This window comes from Diabrotica undecimpunctata, chromosome 3 (assembly GCF_040954645.1).
Source record: "Diabrotica undecimpunctata isolate CICGRU chromosome 3, icDiaUnde3, whole genome shotgun sequence".
NCBI classification, from domain to species: Eukaryota; Metazoa; Arthropoda; class Insecta; order Coleoptera; family Chrysomelidae; genus Diabrotica; species Diabrotica undecimpunctata.
Window position 1 is genome coordinate 127,797,037 of NC_092805.1, and position 19,754 is coordinate 127,816,790.

Genomic DNA, 19,754 nt, shown 5'->3' on the forward strand with positions numbered 1-19,754 from the left:
AAAAATAAACTAACTATTCCTCGGTTAGAATTGTCTGGTATCTTATTAGGTGTCACTCTTACTAGAAAGGTACTTGAGGTTCTTTCAAAAAACGTCACAATATCTGAAGTTCACATATTTTCAGACAGCCTCATCGCTTTAACATGGATTTTAACAACTAAATTTACATGGAATCCATTTGTACTTCATCGTGTCAGTCAAATCAAAGAATTAAATAAATCCTTTTTATTTCATCATGTAAGTTCCTCTTTAAACGTAGCAGATTTGCCCTCTAGAGCCTCAGATATCACTCAGTCAAATTTAAAAAAATTGTGGACCGAAGGTCCCCCCTTTTTAGTTTCCAGTGTAATAGACTACTCTCAATTCAGGATAAAAGAATGGACGGGAGATTTACTGGAACTCAGACACACTCAGGTTACTTTAAGCACAACCTCTGACATATCTCAAGTGAATAATACGCTTGAAACCCTTTTTAATAAATGTTCGTCATTTTCAAAAATTCAGAGAACTCTGGCATATGTTTTTCGCTTTCTCTCAAATCTAAGAAAAAGATATACTAATTCACCTTTAGAATTAGGACCACTGCAGGTTTGTGAAATAAGCTCCTCCACCACTGTGATTGTTAAGTACATACAATCACAGGCCTTTCCTAAAGAATTTCATGAGTTAAAACATCGGAAAATAATCTCTGATAAAACTATCAGGGCACTAAACCCCTTCCTCTCTAAGAAAACTGGACTTCTTCATGTAGGTGGTAGATTAGAATTTGCCCCTATCTCTTTCGAACAGAAACATCCCTTGCTACTACCATCTAATCATTCAGTTGTCAAATTAATGATAAAACAAATGCATGTTAAATTGGGACATGCAGGTGCCTTGACCACGTTGTCAAATTTTCGTTCGAAATATTGGCCTATCTCTGGACTAAGACAAACAAAGAAGATAATACACGACTGTGTGAAATGTTTCCGTTTCATGACACCCAAGTCAACACAACTAATGGCAGATGTCCATCCCGATCGTGTTCTCTTGACAAGACCTTTCCAAAAGGTCTCAGTAGATTACGGAGGTTTTTTCATGATCCGATCCTCTCATCTTAGAAAGGCTCTATTATATAAAGCATACATAGCCTTCTTCATATGTATGACCACCAAATGTGTTCATATCGAACTTGTCACCGGCTTAACAGCTGATGCTTTTATTCTCACCCTTAAAAGATTTATTGCAAGGCGGAGCGCTCCCGAGATTATATGGTCAGACAATGCTACTAATTTCTATGGTGCCCGCAATCAGCTTCTTGAGTTAAACGAACTCTTTAAAAGTAAGAACTTCTCGCAGAGGATTACTAATTTCTGCTCTGAAAACTCTATTCGTTTTAAATTTGGAGTGCCTCGTAACCCTTCTCAATTTGGGTTGCATGAGGTAGGGATTAAAGGTGCCAAATACCATCTTTATCGTCTTGTAGAAAATCTTCGTTTTACCTTTGAAGTTTTTTATACAATAATTTGTCAAATCGAAGCCATTTTAAACTCAAGACCTATCACTCAGCTCTCAAACGATCCAAATGATCTCTCAGTCTTAACGCCCGGACACTTCCTTGTAGGAAAAAGTCTCACAAGTCCACCAGAACCAGATCTCTCAGAAATACCACAGAACCGTCTTTCCCTCTTTCAGCATATCTCGAAAATTCATCAAACCTTTTGGAAAAGGTGGTCGGTGGAACATTTGCATATGACCCAAAGTAGGAGTAAGTGGAACATCGCTACTGATCCTTTAAAGATAGGTGATGTTGTACTAATTAAAGATGAAGAGACTCCCCCACTCCTCTGGCCTCTGGCAAAGATTATCGAAGTGCTCCCAGGCAAAGACTCTCTTGTTCGAACTGTTAGGGTATCCACACCTAATGGCGAATATCTTAGGTCAATAAAGAAAGTAGCTAGGTTACCCTTTAACCAATAGTGGTACTTTCTGCCAAACATGTATATAGTTTCTATAGACTTTAGTTTCTCTAGATTTTAAATAGTTTTTAGTTATCTTAGTTCATTACAACAGTACCCCTAATGTATACTGGTTTACCCTCGTTCTCGAAGTAACTATTTGATACCCTATCCCAGTGGCGTAACTCTTCTCGCCCGCCCCCAGTATGTTCAATTTTTTCACATGCGAAAAATCATGTCATTTTTTCGCTGTATTACTAGCTACCATTCTACCACAATTTTACAATTATTTCCCGTTCTCCAACCCTTCCTACTCACATTTTAACCCCACTCCATTAGAAATACAGACAGTTGTAAGATAGCAAAGAAAGTCACACGCTCTTGCCTGTTGTCTCTCGATGATAACAGACACTCTCTCTTGACTGCTGACTGTTGCTAGAGACAGTCGTCCTCTCTTTCGTCTGCTGAGTCCTACTAGGCAGACGTATTATCTCTCTATCAATCGCTACCTATCGCTTGGTACAGACTTACCACGCTTTTTCTCTACTCTAATTATCTCTCTCGCTTATAGTTACGCGAGAAATACCGCAAGTACTATTTTAAATCGTGTACAGACGCAAATGTGCTATATCTCGTGTGATCTAAGTGTTAGTACCGCGAAACACGTCTTCAGAAACCGGTAACCGGACAGTTTCCCCGTATGAAGAACAACCGCGACTGAAAGCCTCTAAATACCGCGAGTGTGTGTATGTGCAGCAGAAGAATTGGTAAGACTTTATATAAACTTAATTTGCTATAATCTGTATAACCTTTTACCACATATCCTAATTTATTTGAACCAGCCCTATGTAATACAGTCCTCATTTACTGAAATTATATTTATAATTTCACATATGTACATCCTTTTTGTACAGAAGATAGCTACAAAGGAGCTGTCAATTAAATTCACAACACAAATTTTTGACGTTTGACTGTGATGTCATGTCTTTATAATGTATATGTTGTAGGCTTTAATTACAAATAAAGAAGCTTTCAAAAATACATTTTTAATATATTATTATATGAATTATGCATTTTTTTTTTATATTCAACACGAACGAATAAATACTCGTTTCTTCTCATATTAATTGCAGTTAATTATTACATTTTTTTGGCATTTGCCTTTGATAATAAGCTGATAGATTTGGCAATCCTCAAACCACCAGTTGCCAGATTGTTACAGATGGTCACCAGATGTCTGTGGAAAGTACCTGAATACTATTCTTATTATTTTTTGAAAGAATTTCTTTTTTACTGTTAGTTTGTTAACGTTCTATTGTTATTGTATTGTTCAATTTATTAAAAAAACATGGCAACACAGTCAAACGCCAACATTTCGTTCTATGAACTTTAATTGACAGCTCAATTACAACTATCTTCAATGGGACCAAATGTGAAAATCGTCCGAAACATGTCCTATCTAACTCTCTTCAGTTGGCTTTTCCTTGACCGAGGTGTACTGCTGATCCCAGAAACTCAGCACTCATCAACTCCTCGTCTTTGGTGATCGCTCTATGTAGAAAATTTTAACTTACATTTGTTTTGAAGTTTTAATTTCCAATCGAGAAATCGGTTTCAAAAAATATTATAAAATAATAAATTATGTTAACCTGTAGATGTTTATCAAATGGCGCTTTGTGGCTGTCAATTTGACAGTTGACTTTCTTGGTCTCGGTCTTGTATGCAAATACCTAGGGAGCAGATTTTATACTTAACGCATATTGCTTGAATATTTCGCATATTCGAGAACTTTACCAAATTTTGCATATTTTCGACACATATATTAGACACAAAATTTCCCCGCGCACATGCGGTATTATCTTTTCGAGAACTACCTGAAGTCGGCTCGTTCATTTTTGGTTTTTTTAGAAAACACCCGATCTTTACACACGTTACTTACAAAGTGAGCATAGTACGCCGTCATGAAATGATTGTAAGGATAGTTTACCGGCAAATCCGGATTTTATTTAATTTTATTAAGTACATTTAGTAGGTATAATTTTGGTGATTGTTTTAAATACCCTATTGTTAAGAATGATGTTAGATGATAGAATATTTACAACTCTAACCATCGTTTTACGATTCTCCAACGGACATTTAAATATGATTTAAATCACATCCCGTTTTGTTCGTCGAATAAATATTGTTGATTTTCCAGGTTTGAATACCTATTCTAACAAGAAAGTTCATTGAAGAATATGGCAAGTATTGTTTATAAGTTAATCTAAAAAATACTGAGAACTTATGGATTAGGAAACAACAGACAGCGACTTAAAACTAAATAATGCTCAAGTAATAAATCATTGTAGACTCAACAGAACTAGAATAGACTCAACTCTGGAAAAAGGAATTAAAGGTAAAAGGGAACATGGAACTGTACATGGAACAGTTTCAAGAACACAGAATTGTACATTGAAATAAAAATACGAAAACTATAATAAATTCACCAAAAAGTCACCAAAAAATTCAAATATTCATGATAATCAGTAGCTTCGAATGAAGATACCACCTTTAAAGCAAAAAAGGCGAAAAGTTAAGAACGATGGCAATCTACGTTGCATGAAAATATGGTAAAAAGAAAGGCCACACAGATAATTAACAGAAGAAACAAAACAAAGGATGAAACAGAATCTCAAATTGTGTGAATGGGTATTCCTTCAAAGCCATCGGTCCCGGCTACGTAAGTCGTCGTTAAACTAAAACTTGAGCCTGAAGGTTACGCCATTGGAAGATGTACAATAAATCTGTAAGGTAAAGGGAAACATAATCTTAAGAAATTAGGTAAATGCTGAATGTGACATTGGTAAAACAATTTATAAATATTTATTTATTATAACCATCCTTGTAAGCCACACATTCAAAAAGCGACGAATGTAAACAACACAAAGCATTCACTTTTCAATCTATATAGTGAGTACCTACATTTGCTGACCCGTCGTAATATGAGCAACCGTAGTCCGTAACCTATGTCAATTGCAAGTAGGGATGGACTGCAGTCGATCCGAGCCGAACTTTTGACAAGCACACTCTAAAACACTTGTTTTAGATTTTTTTCAAAAGGTTTTTAGTCTAGGAAATATCCAATATATTCCATACTTTACGGACACACTCTGTATTGAAAATACATATTTGTAGTCTGAATTACTTATTCTCAAACAAAAGTATCAGTCGTAGCAGAAATACATGAATAAGAAAAAGTATTAGAGCTAAAAAGTTCACAAGCTCGTTAAGGAAAGCTCGGCTCATTTCGAATTCAGCTCGGCTGGGCTCGATTTGGTTCGGCTAGAAGCTCGGCTCGCAAGAAACAAACCGGTCTAAGCTCGAAGCTTGGCTCGTCAAACGAGCTAGGCCTCGAGCCAAGCCGAGCTAAGCTCGAGCTTGTGACCATCTCTAATTGCAAGCACGTTGAAGGTTAAAATAAAGTAAAAAAGTACCATATGTCTTTCTGTTGAGCGAAATGTCAATCTAACCAGAGAACTACGAACACACGATGTGTTCGTAGTTCTCTGATCTAACCTCAGTTGGGCTAGCGCAGTGGAAGTTCAATATTACAAGCCAATGAGCCAAGCCAAATATGACCGGTTATAACAATAAACGGCTTCCCAAAAAAGGATATAATAGAGTGTTTAAATACTAGAAACAATAATCATTCCATGATTAAAATAGGATATAAAAACCCAAGAACTATAATAAATATAATACTATTGAGCACAATTTTTTACATTAAAGTAAAACGTATTGACACAGTACTAAAAATTACTCAAAGGTGGATAAGATTTTAAAAACGCTCTGAGAATTTTATGCAATTACATTAAGTTTAATAAATAATCATTTTGTAACTAAATCTTTTTACTAATGGAAAGAAATGAAAAAACTCACACTTTAAAGTAAACGACTGGTAAAAAAGTAAGAAAATATCAAAAGAGAATTGGCTCAATTCCATATGAAGTTCGGCTTGGCAGCTTGGAGTTCTGCAGAAACGAATACATATTAAAAAACGTAGATGAGTATTAGTAAACTGTTGGCATATTATTTTGGCAGTGGGCCAAATTTAAACCCTAGACGTAAAAATATGCTACAAAAACTGAAAGTTCTTTACTATTTTATTTATATTGAATAAGATATCAATTATGATTTAATTTCTTTATTTGCATATACAGGGTGAGTCACCACTAACGAGACGAAAGATTACAGCGAAACGGTAAAAGATTTTGAAAAATTTTTAAATGTTGGTTGATAAAGGCTACATTTTAAAATTATTCTAAAATATACAGGGTGTCACAATAAAGCGCGGCGTTTCAAAGTTATATTTTTTCTTATGGAACGCCCTGTATTTTATTGGATTTTCTATTTTTCTACAAAAAAATAAGGTATAGTTTCATAAGATTTTCCTATACCTATGTACAGAGTGTTCTGAGTTATGTCGAATATTCTGAAAATGTAAAACTTTAAACGAGGAGTTTCATTATTGGATTATTCAATGTGTAATATAAGGCTTATTTTAAATGGAATACTTTCAAATCAAAATATTCCGAAAACGGTACACAGTATCGAGTTTTACCAAGAGTACCTTTTTCGTGTAAAATTGAATGATGTTTAAGGTTACTTGAAATTTTGATTAATAATTATACTCTTCAAAAAGTTATATTGACTAATACTTAGTACGATCCGTGTAACTATCGCCCTCTATGAGAATCAGATATAAAAACAAATTCATGGGATGTATCAGCTTTTAAAACATATTCGTATAAAATTTCATTACAATGTTGCCAGTAGTTTCGGCAAAATCATAAAAAATGCGTATTTTTTTTCTTCAACGCCCTGTATCTTGAAAACGGATGGCGGTACAAAAATTTTTTACTAAGCAAACCCCAATTATTTTTCAGTTTTTTACCTAACCTAGAGACGGGGTTACCTTTTTTTGAAACACCCTGTATATATATATATATATATATATATATATATATATATATACAGGGTGGTCCTTAAGTAATTGTACAAAAAGCAACAGTAGATTCTACACTTTAAAATATTACGATTTAAGCCAAATTACTTTAATAAAATGTTGATATTAAGAAAGATACAGGGTGTAAAGTGCAAATTAAAAATTTTATTTTTCGATATAACTTTCATGTTTGTAAACATTTATGCATAAAAATTTACAGCTGGGTACTTTTAAATATGAGAAATTATAATTTGATGCACACTTCGATGTAGCTGATAGGGGCGCCGAGAGGGCGCTACATATGCCACATATGTGGCATACATTTGCACTTAACTTTTTTGCTCTTTGAGTTACCAGTATTTGTGATAAAAAATATTAAAGATACATTATTTTAACAAAAAAAAGATGTGTACCTCGGAGGTAAAGGACACTATGTCCATTTTTATCGAAATTTAGATTATTGCACTTTTGAATATAACTTTTCTGGCTCTACACATAGGTAAACCATACTATGTCCAGACACAATTTTACGGCAAGTTACCGACTTTTTAATAAACACCAAGTCCACTTCTAGTCAGAGGTAAACAACACCATGTGGACTTGGTGTTGTTTACCTCTACTATATGTGTGCACCGTCATTTACCATCCGGACATAGTGTTATGTACTCTTCTACACTTCCCGTCATATAGAAATGGTACACTTTTTTTTCCCAATGTAAACCAGTGTTCAGACCAGAGATATATAAGAGAGCCTCTCTTACATATCTCTGGTTCAGACTGGAGACAATGGTTCGTGAAACAATTCATTGTTGCCATCACAGATAACGGAATTGCACTAAATCTAAATAAAAAAAATAACGTTCAAAAATGTGTTTAGATAAATATTATTTTTATCATTAACAACAAAAAACGGTATCTAATAAATTTAATAACCAGAGAGACGGTTGAGTTAATGTCCAAAATGTTTGAAGAATTTTTTAATAATGGAGATATGACAAAATACTATTATTTCAGCAGTTTCGAATTATAACATATATTTAAATTCCAGACTTGTTCACTGTAAAAGTTATTCATTTTGTATTAATTTCAAATTAAATTTTTTTAATTTTTCCAGTGTGTTTTATTTATTCTAGTACGCCACAACTCAATACAGTTTTGTGCTACACTTTACGAGAAACGAATGACAGCTCTCGATTTGAAATTAAACATAATAATTTAAAGTAAATAATGAAGTTATTTTAGAAGAAGAGAAAAGTGTTAAAAGAAATGTACAAAATATAACTAAGTGCAAACAAAAAGGTAAAAAACGTGTAGTAAATGAACAAAATTGGGCCTGTAATGTTCGCAAACGAAAAATAGCTGGTGGGAAAGAGTATCTCAGTAAAAGAGGCAAAGACATGCCTGCAAAAATGTTAAAGCCTCCTTGCATGTGTCGCATGAAATGCTCTGAAAGATGGCCAGAATACGAAAGACAAAAAATTTTCAACTCATACTGGACTGAGACAAACGTTTCAGATCTTAAAAAGCAATTTATCTTCTTATGTATCGACATCCAACCTACTCTTCGATAAAGAAAAAAAGATCTAAATTCTACCAAATCTAAAAATAATACACTACACTACCAATTTACAGTGAACAATCAGCTATTGAAGGTGTGCAAGGTTATCTTTGTAAACACACTTTGTATATCTAATTTAGTAGTAGTAAATATGTTGAAAAAAATTGAGCCAGGACGTTTAATAAAAGCTGACCAAAGATGTAGACACACGCCAACCAATAAAACTCCTACCGAAACCATAAATAGTATACATCAACATATTAAATCATTCCCAAAACACGAGAGTCATTATTCCAGAGAAAGGAATAATCTCAAGAGAGATTATCTGTGCACAGAACTTACAATAGAAAAGATGTATCAACTGTACATTGATGAATGCAATGAAAGACATGTAGATCCAAAGCTCAGAGCAAAAAAGTGGTTGTACGCAGATATTTTTAATAAAGGCTTCAAGTTGTCGTTTAAACCGCCCGAAAGAGACATTTGCGATACATGCAGTACATTCACCGCTCAATTAAAAAATAATCTTACTGCAGATGAACTAACCAGTGTACAGGCTGATCATGATGCTCACCTACTTGAATCTAAAACTCGGTATAACTTAAAACAATTGGACTTTATAATAGCTAAAGAGTCACCAAAATACAAAGTACTATCTGGTGATTTGCAAAAATGTTTGCTTCACCACTAAAAAACAATTGTATTAGTTTCCACAAAAGGAAGCTTTGGATATTAAATTTTACATTAGTGATTCTTCTGTACAATGTATAATGTGGGACGAATCGAAAGGGACCCGAGGTGCAAATGAAATTGCCTCGTCAATTTTGAAATGAGCTGGCAATACAATTCCAGGTAGTTAAGTAGAGGACATCACTCTTTGGACCAATAACTACTATGGACATAATAAAAATATAAGTATTATAATGTGCTATTTTTGGATACTGCAAATAAAGACGATCACTCAAAAGTTTTTACTGAAAGGGCACACACATATGGAAGCAGACACTGTTCATGCTTTAATCGAAAGAAAAAGAAAGAAACTCTCCAATTTGGTCATTTCAACACCATGGGACTGGCAACAACTAGTTAGGCAAACATCAGGTAAATACACAGTGCACAATATGGAACTTGCAGATTTCAAAAACTTCAAAACGCTGTTCGATAAGAAATTGTCATTTAATCCTCTTTTTGTAAGTAGAAAAAAAAAATGTTAATAAAGACCTTGTTCTACTGTCAACATGTATTTTCCTACAAGTCCAACAAGAACACATTGGAAAGTTCTTTTATAAGACCGATTTCAATAATCAAAATATGTATGAAGTGGACTTCATGAGGTATCGAAGACAGCAAGTAACGTTTCCAGCCGAATTAAATCAAGTCTCAGTAATCCCATTACCAATCACAAAACAAAAGTACAATGACTTAATTGCATTACTGCCTTTTGTTCCGTCAGTTTGTCATGCGTTTTATCAAAATTTAACACATAGCGATGTAGCCACAAACGATTACCCACAAGAAGATGAAGATGATATGGAGCATCTTTAACACTTTTGAAACTTGTCGTCTATAATTTTACTTAATTATTATAACATTATAATATTTAACTCTAATAAAATAATAGTATAGACTATTTAATGTGTTTGTATTGTTTATTTCGTAAAGACCTTAACATGCAATGCCACATTATTTAAAAAAAGTTGTTAGAGGTAAACAACACTATGTCCAACTACACATTTTTAAAAAAATTTTAAATAATGAACGGTAAACCTCAGGTATATAACACTTCATGGAATAAAAAACGATTATACACACCACAATAATAATATATTAATATTGGTTAAATATAAGAAACATTGGAGTATTTACTTATATTACAATTAATATAATTAATATTTATTTATATTACAAATTTAAAAATTTTTAAAACTGCTCTCCTGAAAAAGTAAGAAAATGGACATAGTGTCCTTTACCTCCGAGGTACCGAGATATACTTGTTAATAACTTCAAAACTCAACAGTTTTCGAGATAATCGCATTTTACAAATCAGCTGCATAATTCTGATTTAAGGCAATTACTCCAGGCAACGAAGGAAAAATAGACAAAAACGTTAGTAAATCTAAATTTTGGTATAAAATACCTTTAACTAAAGTTAATAGTTAACGAAATATTAAATAAAATAAATATATCAGCAGGATAATTAATAATAGGATTTGACAAAACACAGAATAATAGGATTTTACATCAAATATTTTATGTTTTATGTTAAATTAAAGTCATAATCAAAACATTTTGTTTACAAACCAAATTAAGAAATAGTTAAACTAAATAACAAAACTTTTTGTTAAAGTAATTGTTCGATATGTCCACCATTTTCATTAATTCATTTGTCAATATATTCCATAAAAATCATCTCATATTAAATAGCATCATTGGTTCTAAAGAAACTGCTGCAGTATTTATTTTTTCCTATAGTTGGTTGCGAATTTTCATGGGATTCTTATAGACACGTTGTTTTAATACGCCCCATACACCAAAATCAAGCGGTAAATTCTGGGCTACGTGGTGGCTATAATGTATAATGGATGAATATGTTCTTTTGGATACATATCCAAATCTTATGGTATATTATGGAACTACATCTTATTTGTCGCAGAGGTTAAATAATGTATTAAACTGTGATGTATCTCATTCATTGGTTACTTAATTACACATGGAATAACCTATCGATGACATTACTTATTTATATGATTACGTTACAGCTTACGAGTAACTATAATTACATATCGAACAAATGGACTATTATAATTAACTAACGAACTAATATTATGCTGAACTAAATCACCTGTGTGTTTACTATATTTATAACAATATCGGTTATTAGGCCAACGATGATGTTTTTGTGAAAATGCCGAGTCTTTAAGGTTAGATTTGTAGCAAAAGTATTATGAAACAAAACACATATGTGTCCTTCAATACCTGTGCTTTAGTTTCTAATTGTCCTAATAAAAATGGGTAATCAATTTACGTAATGAATAATAAGTATTATTTTGGGATTTTTTATAAATTATATAATTATATTAATATCTCACCACATTGCCAAGGAATATGACTGCCACGACCAGTACAACGTTCAGAAAAGGTATATTTAACTATGTTCTCACTGCCTTCTCTCTAGAATGTGATGGTGTACCATCTTACATAAACCATATATTTTGGGTTTTCAGCATTTTACAATAGGAAAAAAGTAATACAACGCCAGTAGGTATAGAAATTTAAGAAGCGATAGAAAAGGTAAATTGTATACATAATTACGGCCAACGTCTGAATACGGACACGGCACCTAAAGAAGAAGATGAAGAATATTTTCTCCGATAAGACATTAAGCAGCCATAACAAAAATGTTGTAATGTTACATTATCATCTTTGAGTTGTTTTAATAAGAATAAATTATGAATTATGCTAATCTACAAGTATTCAGTGCTTTACCGCACAAATATCACAACCATTGTTTAAATAGGTCCTATTTAAACAATGATCACAACTAAGAATTATTATGCAGCTGACTTATAAAATGCGATTATCTCGAAAACGATTAAATTTTGAGGTTACTAACAAGTATACCTTTTCTTTGTAAAAATAATGTATGTTTAATATTTTTTAACACAAATAGAGCTAACTTAAAGAGCAAAAAAGTTAAGCGCAAATCTATGCCACACATGTGGCATATGTGGCGCCCTCTATCAGTTACATTATTGTATGTATAAAATTATAATTTATCCTACTTAAGAGCCTCCAATTGTAAATTTTTGTCCAAAAATATTTACAAACGTAAAAGTTATAGCGAAAAATAAAAGTTTAAATTTCCACTTTAACACCCTGTATCTTTCTTAATATCAACATTTTATTAAAACAAATTGGCTTAAATCGTAATATTTTAAAGTGCAGAATCTACGGTTTCTCTTTGTACAATTACTTAAGGACCACCCTGTATATTTATGAATACCTAGTACCAGCACTGAGGATAAAATATTTATTCCAAAAACACAAAAGAATTCTTTTAAATAAATATACCTTCTATAAAGGATTATTTAATAAACATTTTTGTGATATGTGTTATCCAGTCGACTACAGGCAATTAATTTTATCCTTGTGGACTCCTTTATATCTTTCGTTCTCGATACTCTTTAATAAAAAAAAATCCATAGTATATTAAACTTAAACTTCGATCGATTTCATAAACCAAATTAAAAAATTAAGAGTTACAAAATTGCTGTTCATAGTTTTGGGAGGGTCTTCAGAGATTAAGAAAGCAATACAAATAAAGGTTAAAATTATCCACTGTGCGATACTTACTCTCCATCATAGGTTTCTTAGGCATCATTAAGAAAATGAAATAGCAAAAAACCGTTTACTAACCAGACATTTGAAGATTCTTTAATCAATGAAATAAAGTTTACATGTTAATAATATTTTACAATTGTAAATATAATCAAACAATGGAAATTACCAACAAAACATTTGAATTACCTTGATACTGCTTATAGTTGTGTTTTGGAAAAGTAGCCACTTGTCTTATTGTCATTGTAGTACACCAAAAATATTTCGAACACATGCAAGTCACAAATATATCACAACGATTTTAATGTTCAATAACCGGACGGAAGTTCATTTTTTCTATATAAAGGTGAGCCAGGAGAACTCGACATATCGTTACACTTTAATACTTAATAATAAATATCTTTAATACACTGCTCATTTATTACTTCCTATAATTAAAATGGTGACACTTCTTGGCATTTATTTTACCCTTTTAACTTACTCAGAATCAAGAGGTTGATGAGGGAGGACAAGGGGCGCCGCCCTCCCTAGAAAAATGATTTACAAAAAATTAATTGTATTTCATATTGGCACGTTTCTGTTTAAACTTCATATACTTTTCTGTTAAAACGTTATTCCATTAAAATATATTTACCTAACTGAACTAAAAATTATAATAATTAAATTGTTTTAAGCGGTCATATTATATTCGATCTTTTCCAAAAAGAATCTAACCTTGGTTATGGGTGATTTAAATGCCAAGCTTGGTAAAGGACAATCGGAAGAATTCATAGGACAGTTTGGGCTTGGAGAAAGAAATGAGAGAGGAGACCCATTGGGTGAATTTGTATCAGAAGAAGAGTTTGTAATTACTAACACTTACTTCAAACTCCCATACAGAAGATTATACACGTGGAAATCACCTCAAGATAGTTCAGGCCACATAGTCAGAAATCAAATATATTACATTATGATTAATAAAAGATTCCGTAACAGCATTACATCAGTCAAGACATACTCAGGAGCCGATATCAAGTCAGACCATAACCCACTGATTTGTAAAATGAGGGTCAAGCTAAAGAAGATTCGTCGTAGTGTCAACCCAAAATACGACACCAGGCTACTCAAAGACCAACGCAGAGAAGAGAGTGTAAAACAGTATATACATAGTAATTTGAATACCGTTATTCAAATGGATTTAATAGACCAGGAGCTTGAAAAATTGCATAGAGTTTCACAAGACATACAAGAAAAATTCCTCAAACCACCAAAAATTAAGAAAAAATCGTGGATGACAAATGAGATTCTAGATATGATGGAAGAGAGGCGTAAGGTCAAAGATCAGGACAAGGCATTATACAAAAGAATAGACAAAGAGATCAAAAAAGCAATCAGAATGGCTAAGGACACACAACTGAGAGAACAATGTGCGGAAATACAGATATTACGACAAACACGATTCATTCAATATGCACAAAAAAGTTAAAGCTGCAGGCTTATACAAGCCTAGAAGAGTTGGATATTTGGCAGACAAGCAAGATGTGGAATTATTAAGTGTGGAAGAGAGACTAGATACTTAGAAGAAATATGTGTAAGTAACATTTGCAGATGAAAGGCAGATTGCCATTGAAGACATAGAATGCCAAACAGGACCCCCGATTACCATTGAAGAAGTCACGGCAGCTTTTAGAAAAACTAAAGATAGTAAAGCTGTAAGGCCTGACAAATTTTATACATAATTCCTGAAACCTATGGACGAACAAGGAATAAAATGCATAACAACTATTTTAACAAAATATACTACTCTCCAAAATTAACGCACCACCTAAAATGGACCATGATTTTAAAACTATATTTCGTCTGAACCCTTAATTGGATATCCATGATTTATTTTTCACATTGTATGTATATTTCTAATTAATGACTATATTAATGTTTTTTTAAGAAATGTCAACGTTTTACTTATATACAGGGTGTAAAAATAAAGTTGTGTTTTTTCATCTAATTTTGCAACACCCGGTGGAATGTATTAGAAACAAACACTACATGTTATTATTATTTTAAGATCGCTTTATTCTTTCTTCACATTTTGGTAAAAAAATCATTACGATACCTTTATTATCAAAAAAGAAAAGTATGTTCAAAGCTTTACGTGATTTTTTACTCTCCAAAATTAACGCCCAACCTGAACTCTACCATAATTATTAAGCTATTTTTCTTGTGTATCCTTGATTGGATTTCAATAAATTTTATTGCTCATTGCAGACCTATTTCTAAGTAATTACGGTATTAATGTTTTCTGGGAAATGTCATCACCTAGATACGGGGTGTAAAAATAAATTTGATTTTTCCTCTTATTTTGCAACACCCTGTGGAATTTACTTAAAGAAATGCTACATCTTAATCTTAATACTTTAAAAAAGTATAATTTTTTTACAAAATTTTCGTAAAAAAATCATCGATATCTTTATTATCAAAAAAGAAAAGTACGTTCAAAGCATAACGTGACTTTATTGAATTGTAAAAATTCAACATTCAATTTCAAGAAATCAGAGCCGAGATGAATGTGTTCATCAGGCAATTACTTTAGCTGATGTAGGGTTAAATTATCGTGAAATAATCTTGAGGTTAGGAGTATTTCATACAACAATATCACGAGTCATTCAACGTTTTCGAGAAACAAACGACCATACGAAACGGCGTGGACAAGGAAGAGGAAAACTTACAACACCACGACAAGATCAGTTTATCAGGCTTCGTGCTATAAGAAAACGTTTTCTCACAATAAGACATTTACAAATACAAGTGACAAATTAATGTTTATAATATTCAAATTAGTAGAAACACTATATAAAGGCGTCTCGCTGAACAAGATCTGCATATAAGGATACCAGTCAGAGCTTTTAACGTAAATCATTGTAGAAGTAGATTACAATTTGCCAGAGAGCACCTTGAATGTTGATGACTGAGAGTACGTGTTGTTCACTGATGAATCGTGGTATTGCTTATATACCTCAGTGTGAGAGTTAATCGACGGTCAAGAGAACGCTACGCATAGTGTAATATACGACGTATTACTTTATTCAATGGTGGTTCTGTAATGGTTTGGGGAGGAATATCCCTTACAGCGCAAATGGAACTTGTTGCTTTACGAAGAGGTTGTAGTTCTATTTGCTCCTTACATAGGAAATAATTTTCTTTTAATGCAAGATAATGTTCGACCACATCTTGGAAGAGGAAGAATATCTTGGCTTTAAACCCTAAGGAAGTAGATCAATACGTCTACAACCGGACTATTCCAAATCATCATCATCACGTAGCGCTACAACTCTGGGTGGGTCTTGGCTGACTGTACAACTTTTTTCCAATTTGTTCGGTCTTCCATCAACCTAGGGTCAAATGGAATGTTCATTTTCCGGAGATCTGCTTGGATGATATCTCTCCATCGCACTCTGGGACGTCCGAGTGGTCTTTTGCCCGTGGGAATCTCTTCCCATACCAGTTTTACAAATCTATCGTTATGCAGTCTGTGCACGTGGCCTGCCCATCTTAGTCGCTGTGATTTAATTTCTTGGACAATATCGGCGTCATTGTAGAGTGCTTTTAATTCGATATTGTTTCTGATCTTATACTGGTTTGTGGTGATGTCATGGCGAGGTCCGAAAAAATCAACTATTCCAAATAGCTGCAAGGAAAGTTAGGATAGCTATGCTGATCGCCATTGTTTCCGTCTTCCCGATGCTAGAATGAGATAGCCCAACATCACACACCTTCCATGTAGTTCCAGTATTGAACAACGATCCTTTAATCTATGATTCCAGCTTTTCAGAATTCCAAATATCCCTTAAATTCGGTTAATCGAAATTAGTTACAGATTCTGTTTAGTTCTTAATATACTCAGTCTCCATATTACATATTACACATCTCCTTAATTAGTTCTTTACTAAACCTTTAGAGTTCTGATTTACTGGTAGATTTGCTTCTAGATTTTGCTTATTGCTTTAGACATAATACAAATATTTAGGTTTTTTTTCGTTTGGTTTAGTATGGTTTTGTTTCATATAGATTATCGTTATCTAATATTCAATGGTATAAAATTTCTGCCACACAATCTATGGAAAATATCAAAATTATCAAGTATAATTTCTTAATAGATGTCCGGAACTACCAGCGCATAAAAAAACTTAATTAAAAAATGTGCAGAGAAGGAAGAAAATCAGACAAATCGAGAAAATACTCAATTTCACGCGACGCGTGAAAATATTCTAAATCGATGTTCAGCTGTCCCATCGCAGACATGTACCTCGTTAATTACTGAGAATGATTAATATACTCACAATTGAACAAAAAACGTGCTTTTACATAAAAAAACGGCAAAATTCTAAAATATATCTTCGAAAAATGAATCCTAGATTTTTATTCGAACTTAACGAGTGATCTCTAATTGAAAAGAAGGCATAACGATTTATAAATTGGTTTTAAATAGAGTAAGTAGCGATTAGATAATGTATTTTTTAAAATATATTGTAGAAAAATAACAAAAACAATTGCAAATTCACAATATATCCATCAGGAAAGATCTGAAAAAAGCATATGACGACCGCATAAAAATAAAATATAAAAATCTATCAAAGAAATAAGACTTCCAAACCTTGACAGTTAGCGGGTAGAGGCTCTATTGTTGAAGCTAAATCTGTCAAATTGGCTGTCATTCTTTCAGTTCTTTTGCCAAATCACCATGAATAGATAACCAATAAAATTGGGATAAATGTCAAAAATTTGAATAAATTAGAATTTAAAACTGGTATAAAGTTCATCAAATATGGTTGGAATCTAAAATTGCTTGCCTTTTAACTATGGATTTTTTAAAATTCCATATCAAATTTACAAAAGAACGCGAATAGCGTACAACAACATGTTCAAATGACAAAATTATTTTATCAAAATGGGTGTTCTACTCTGTAACTGTTCCGCGCGCTTCGCCCATTTTACGGTCGCCATAATCCTCCTACAGAGAGGACTATTGGCAGTGTGGTCGATAAATTTGAGCAACGTAAAATCGCCTGTCAGTCGATTTCAAGTCACTCAAAAGAACTCGATTTTTCACAGACCACAACTTGCCGAATTTTTCGTTGTGACTTGGGCCAGTACCCGTACAAAATTCAACTGACCCAGGAGCTGAAGGTAAGAGACCATAGACAACGACATGTGTTCGCGGAATTTGCTCTGGAATTAAAAACTGACCCTAATTTTGATCAAAAAGGTATCTTCGGCGATAATGCTCATTTTTGAATAAATAGATACGTTAAAAAATAGAATTGTTCAAATTAGGACGATACCAATCCAGATGAAATCTAAGAGCGTCCAATACATCTCGAAAAAGTCACTGATTGGTGTAAATTTTGAGCTGGCGGCGTTATCAGTCAATGTTTCTTTGAGGACGACGTTTGCTAGGCAATCACCATCAACGGCGACTGTTATAGATCGATGATTACCGATTTCTATTGGCCTGAATTGGATGATATGGACACCAAGGACAAGTGATTTCAACAAGACGGTGCTACGTGTCATGCAGCTCATGTCATTTTTTACATTTTGCAAAAGCGGTTTGAGGTCATGGTCATCTCACGTGGAAATGAACTCCCGTTAGACTCTTTCTTGTGGGATAATCTTAAGTTGCAGCTCTATTCGAATCACATAATCTTTGTCGTTGACATAATCGTTGGTCATGGAAGTCATGGAAATTGGACATTTCGAATGCACGCCACTCAGCAAAGCCGAGCTGGATATTTGAACGATGTTATATTTCACACCTAATTATTTTATTTAAATTTAAAGATCTTCCTTTTGTGTCTGGCTCCATTATTATGCGTTGGTTATAAAATTGGTTATACTAATTTTGTTAACGGCAGTTCGGAAAAGGGAAGCAGACGATCTGTTAAACCATTCTCTCAGGTTTCCATGACGTTTGCCGTCGACCTGGCCCGCTTCTTCCATCTATATTGCCTTTTATTATTAAATGAAATATATTATATCTCCCTGGGTGACGCATAACTTGGTCAAAATATTCTAGTTTGCGATTTTTTATTGTTCTGACCACTTTCGTAACTTTTCCCATCCGCTGCAAAACAACCTCGTTACGAACTCTATCCACCCAACTTATTCGCAGAATTCCCCAAAATTTAAAGATTGAAAAGCTTAATTAACGATCATATATTAGGCGAGCGGTTTACTCCTAAAAAGACTCTTAGAAATAGAATATTCCGACTAATTTTTTTTTTGGCTTTTGCACCAAACCTTTTTCATTCAATTCTATATATTTTTTCAAGTTCAAATGAAATTTTTTATTTAATTATTTTAAGTGAACCCGAAATTGTTATTGACAAATAATTTATAACAAAAAAACAATTTCCGGAATTGCGTCGAGTAAAAATTTTTTATGCGTATCTCATCGAAATAAATACTTTTTTCTTTCCTGGTAATTTTTTCTAAAAATGCTCCCTTTTTAAGTTATTTGCAATTTTTTAGTGATTTTTGGGAAATTTTTCTTAAAAACTACTAAATGAATTGCAATTCTACAAAAAGCTTTATAATGTTTAAACCTTCACGTACAAGTAAGAATATTTTGACAATGATAAGTGGTTTATATCTGGCTAAAAACATAGTTTTAAATTTAAACAAAGTCTTCTACGCCCCACGCGACTGTACTCGTATCGCTGCAAACATATTTGGTTTCATGTTTTCAGCAAGATAGAATCCATTTATCCTTGTCAAAATATTCTTACTTGTACTTGAGGATTTAAAGAATAAAAAGATTTTTATAGAATTGCAATTTATTTAGTAGTTTTGTAGAAAAAAAATCCAAAAATCACTAATTAAGGCATTTTTTTAAAATGTCTTAATTAGTGATAGGTAAAAAATTTACTCGAAACGATTCCGGAAATTGTATTTTTGTTTA

General features: G+C 32.9%; 1 protein-coding gene across 3 annotated transcripts in view; it reads right to left on the reverse strand.

Annotated features, from left to right (window-relative positions):
• Positions 1 to 19,754, reverse strand: part of LOC140437393 (uncharacterized) — a 120,766-nt gene that overhangs the window by 89,902 nt on the left and 11,110 nt on the right. The window contains exon 1 of one of the 3 annotated variants that reach the window (XM_072526900.1): positions 13,007 to 13,149. The exons of the other annotated variants lie outside the window; for them this stretch is intronic. Within the exon in view, the coding sequence (XP_072383001.1) occupies positions 13,007 to 13,091 (85 nt within the window). The 5' untranslated portion in view covers positions 13,092 to 13,149. Of the gene's footprint in view, positions 1 to 13,006; positions 13,150 to 19,754 lie in introns of those variants that run through there. 3 annotated transcript variants of the gene reach the window in all.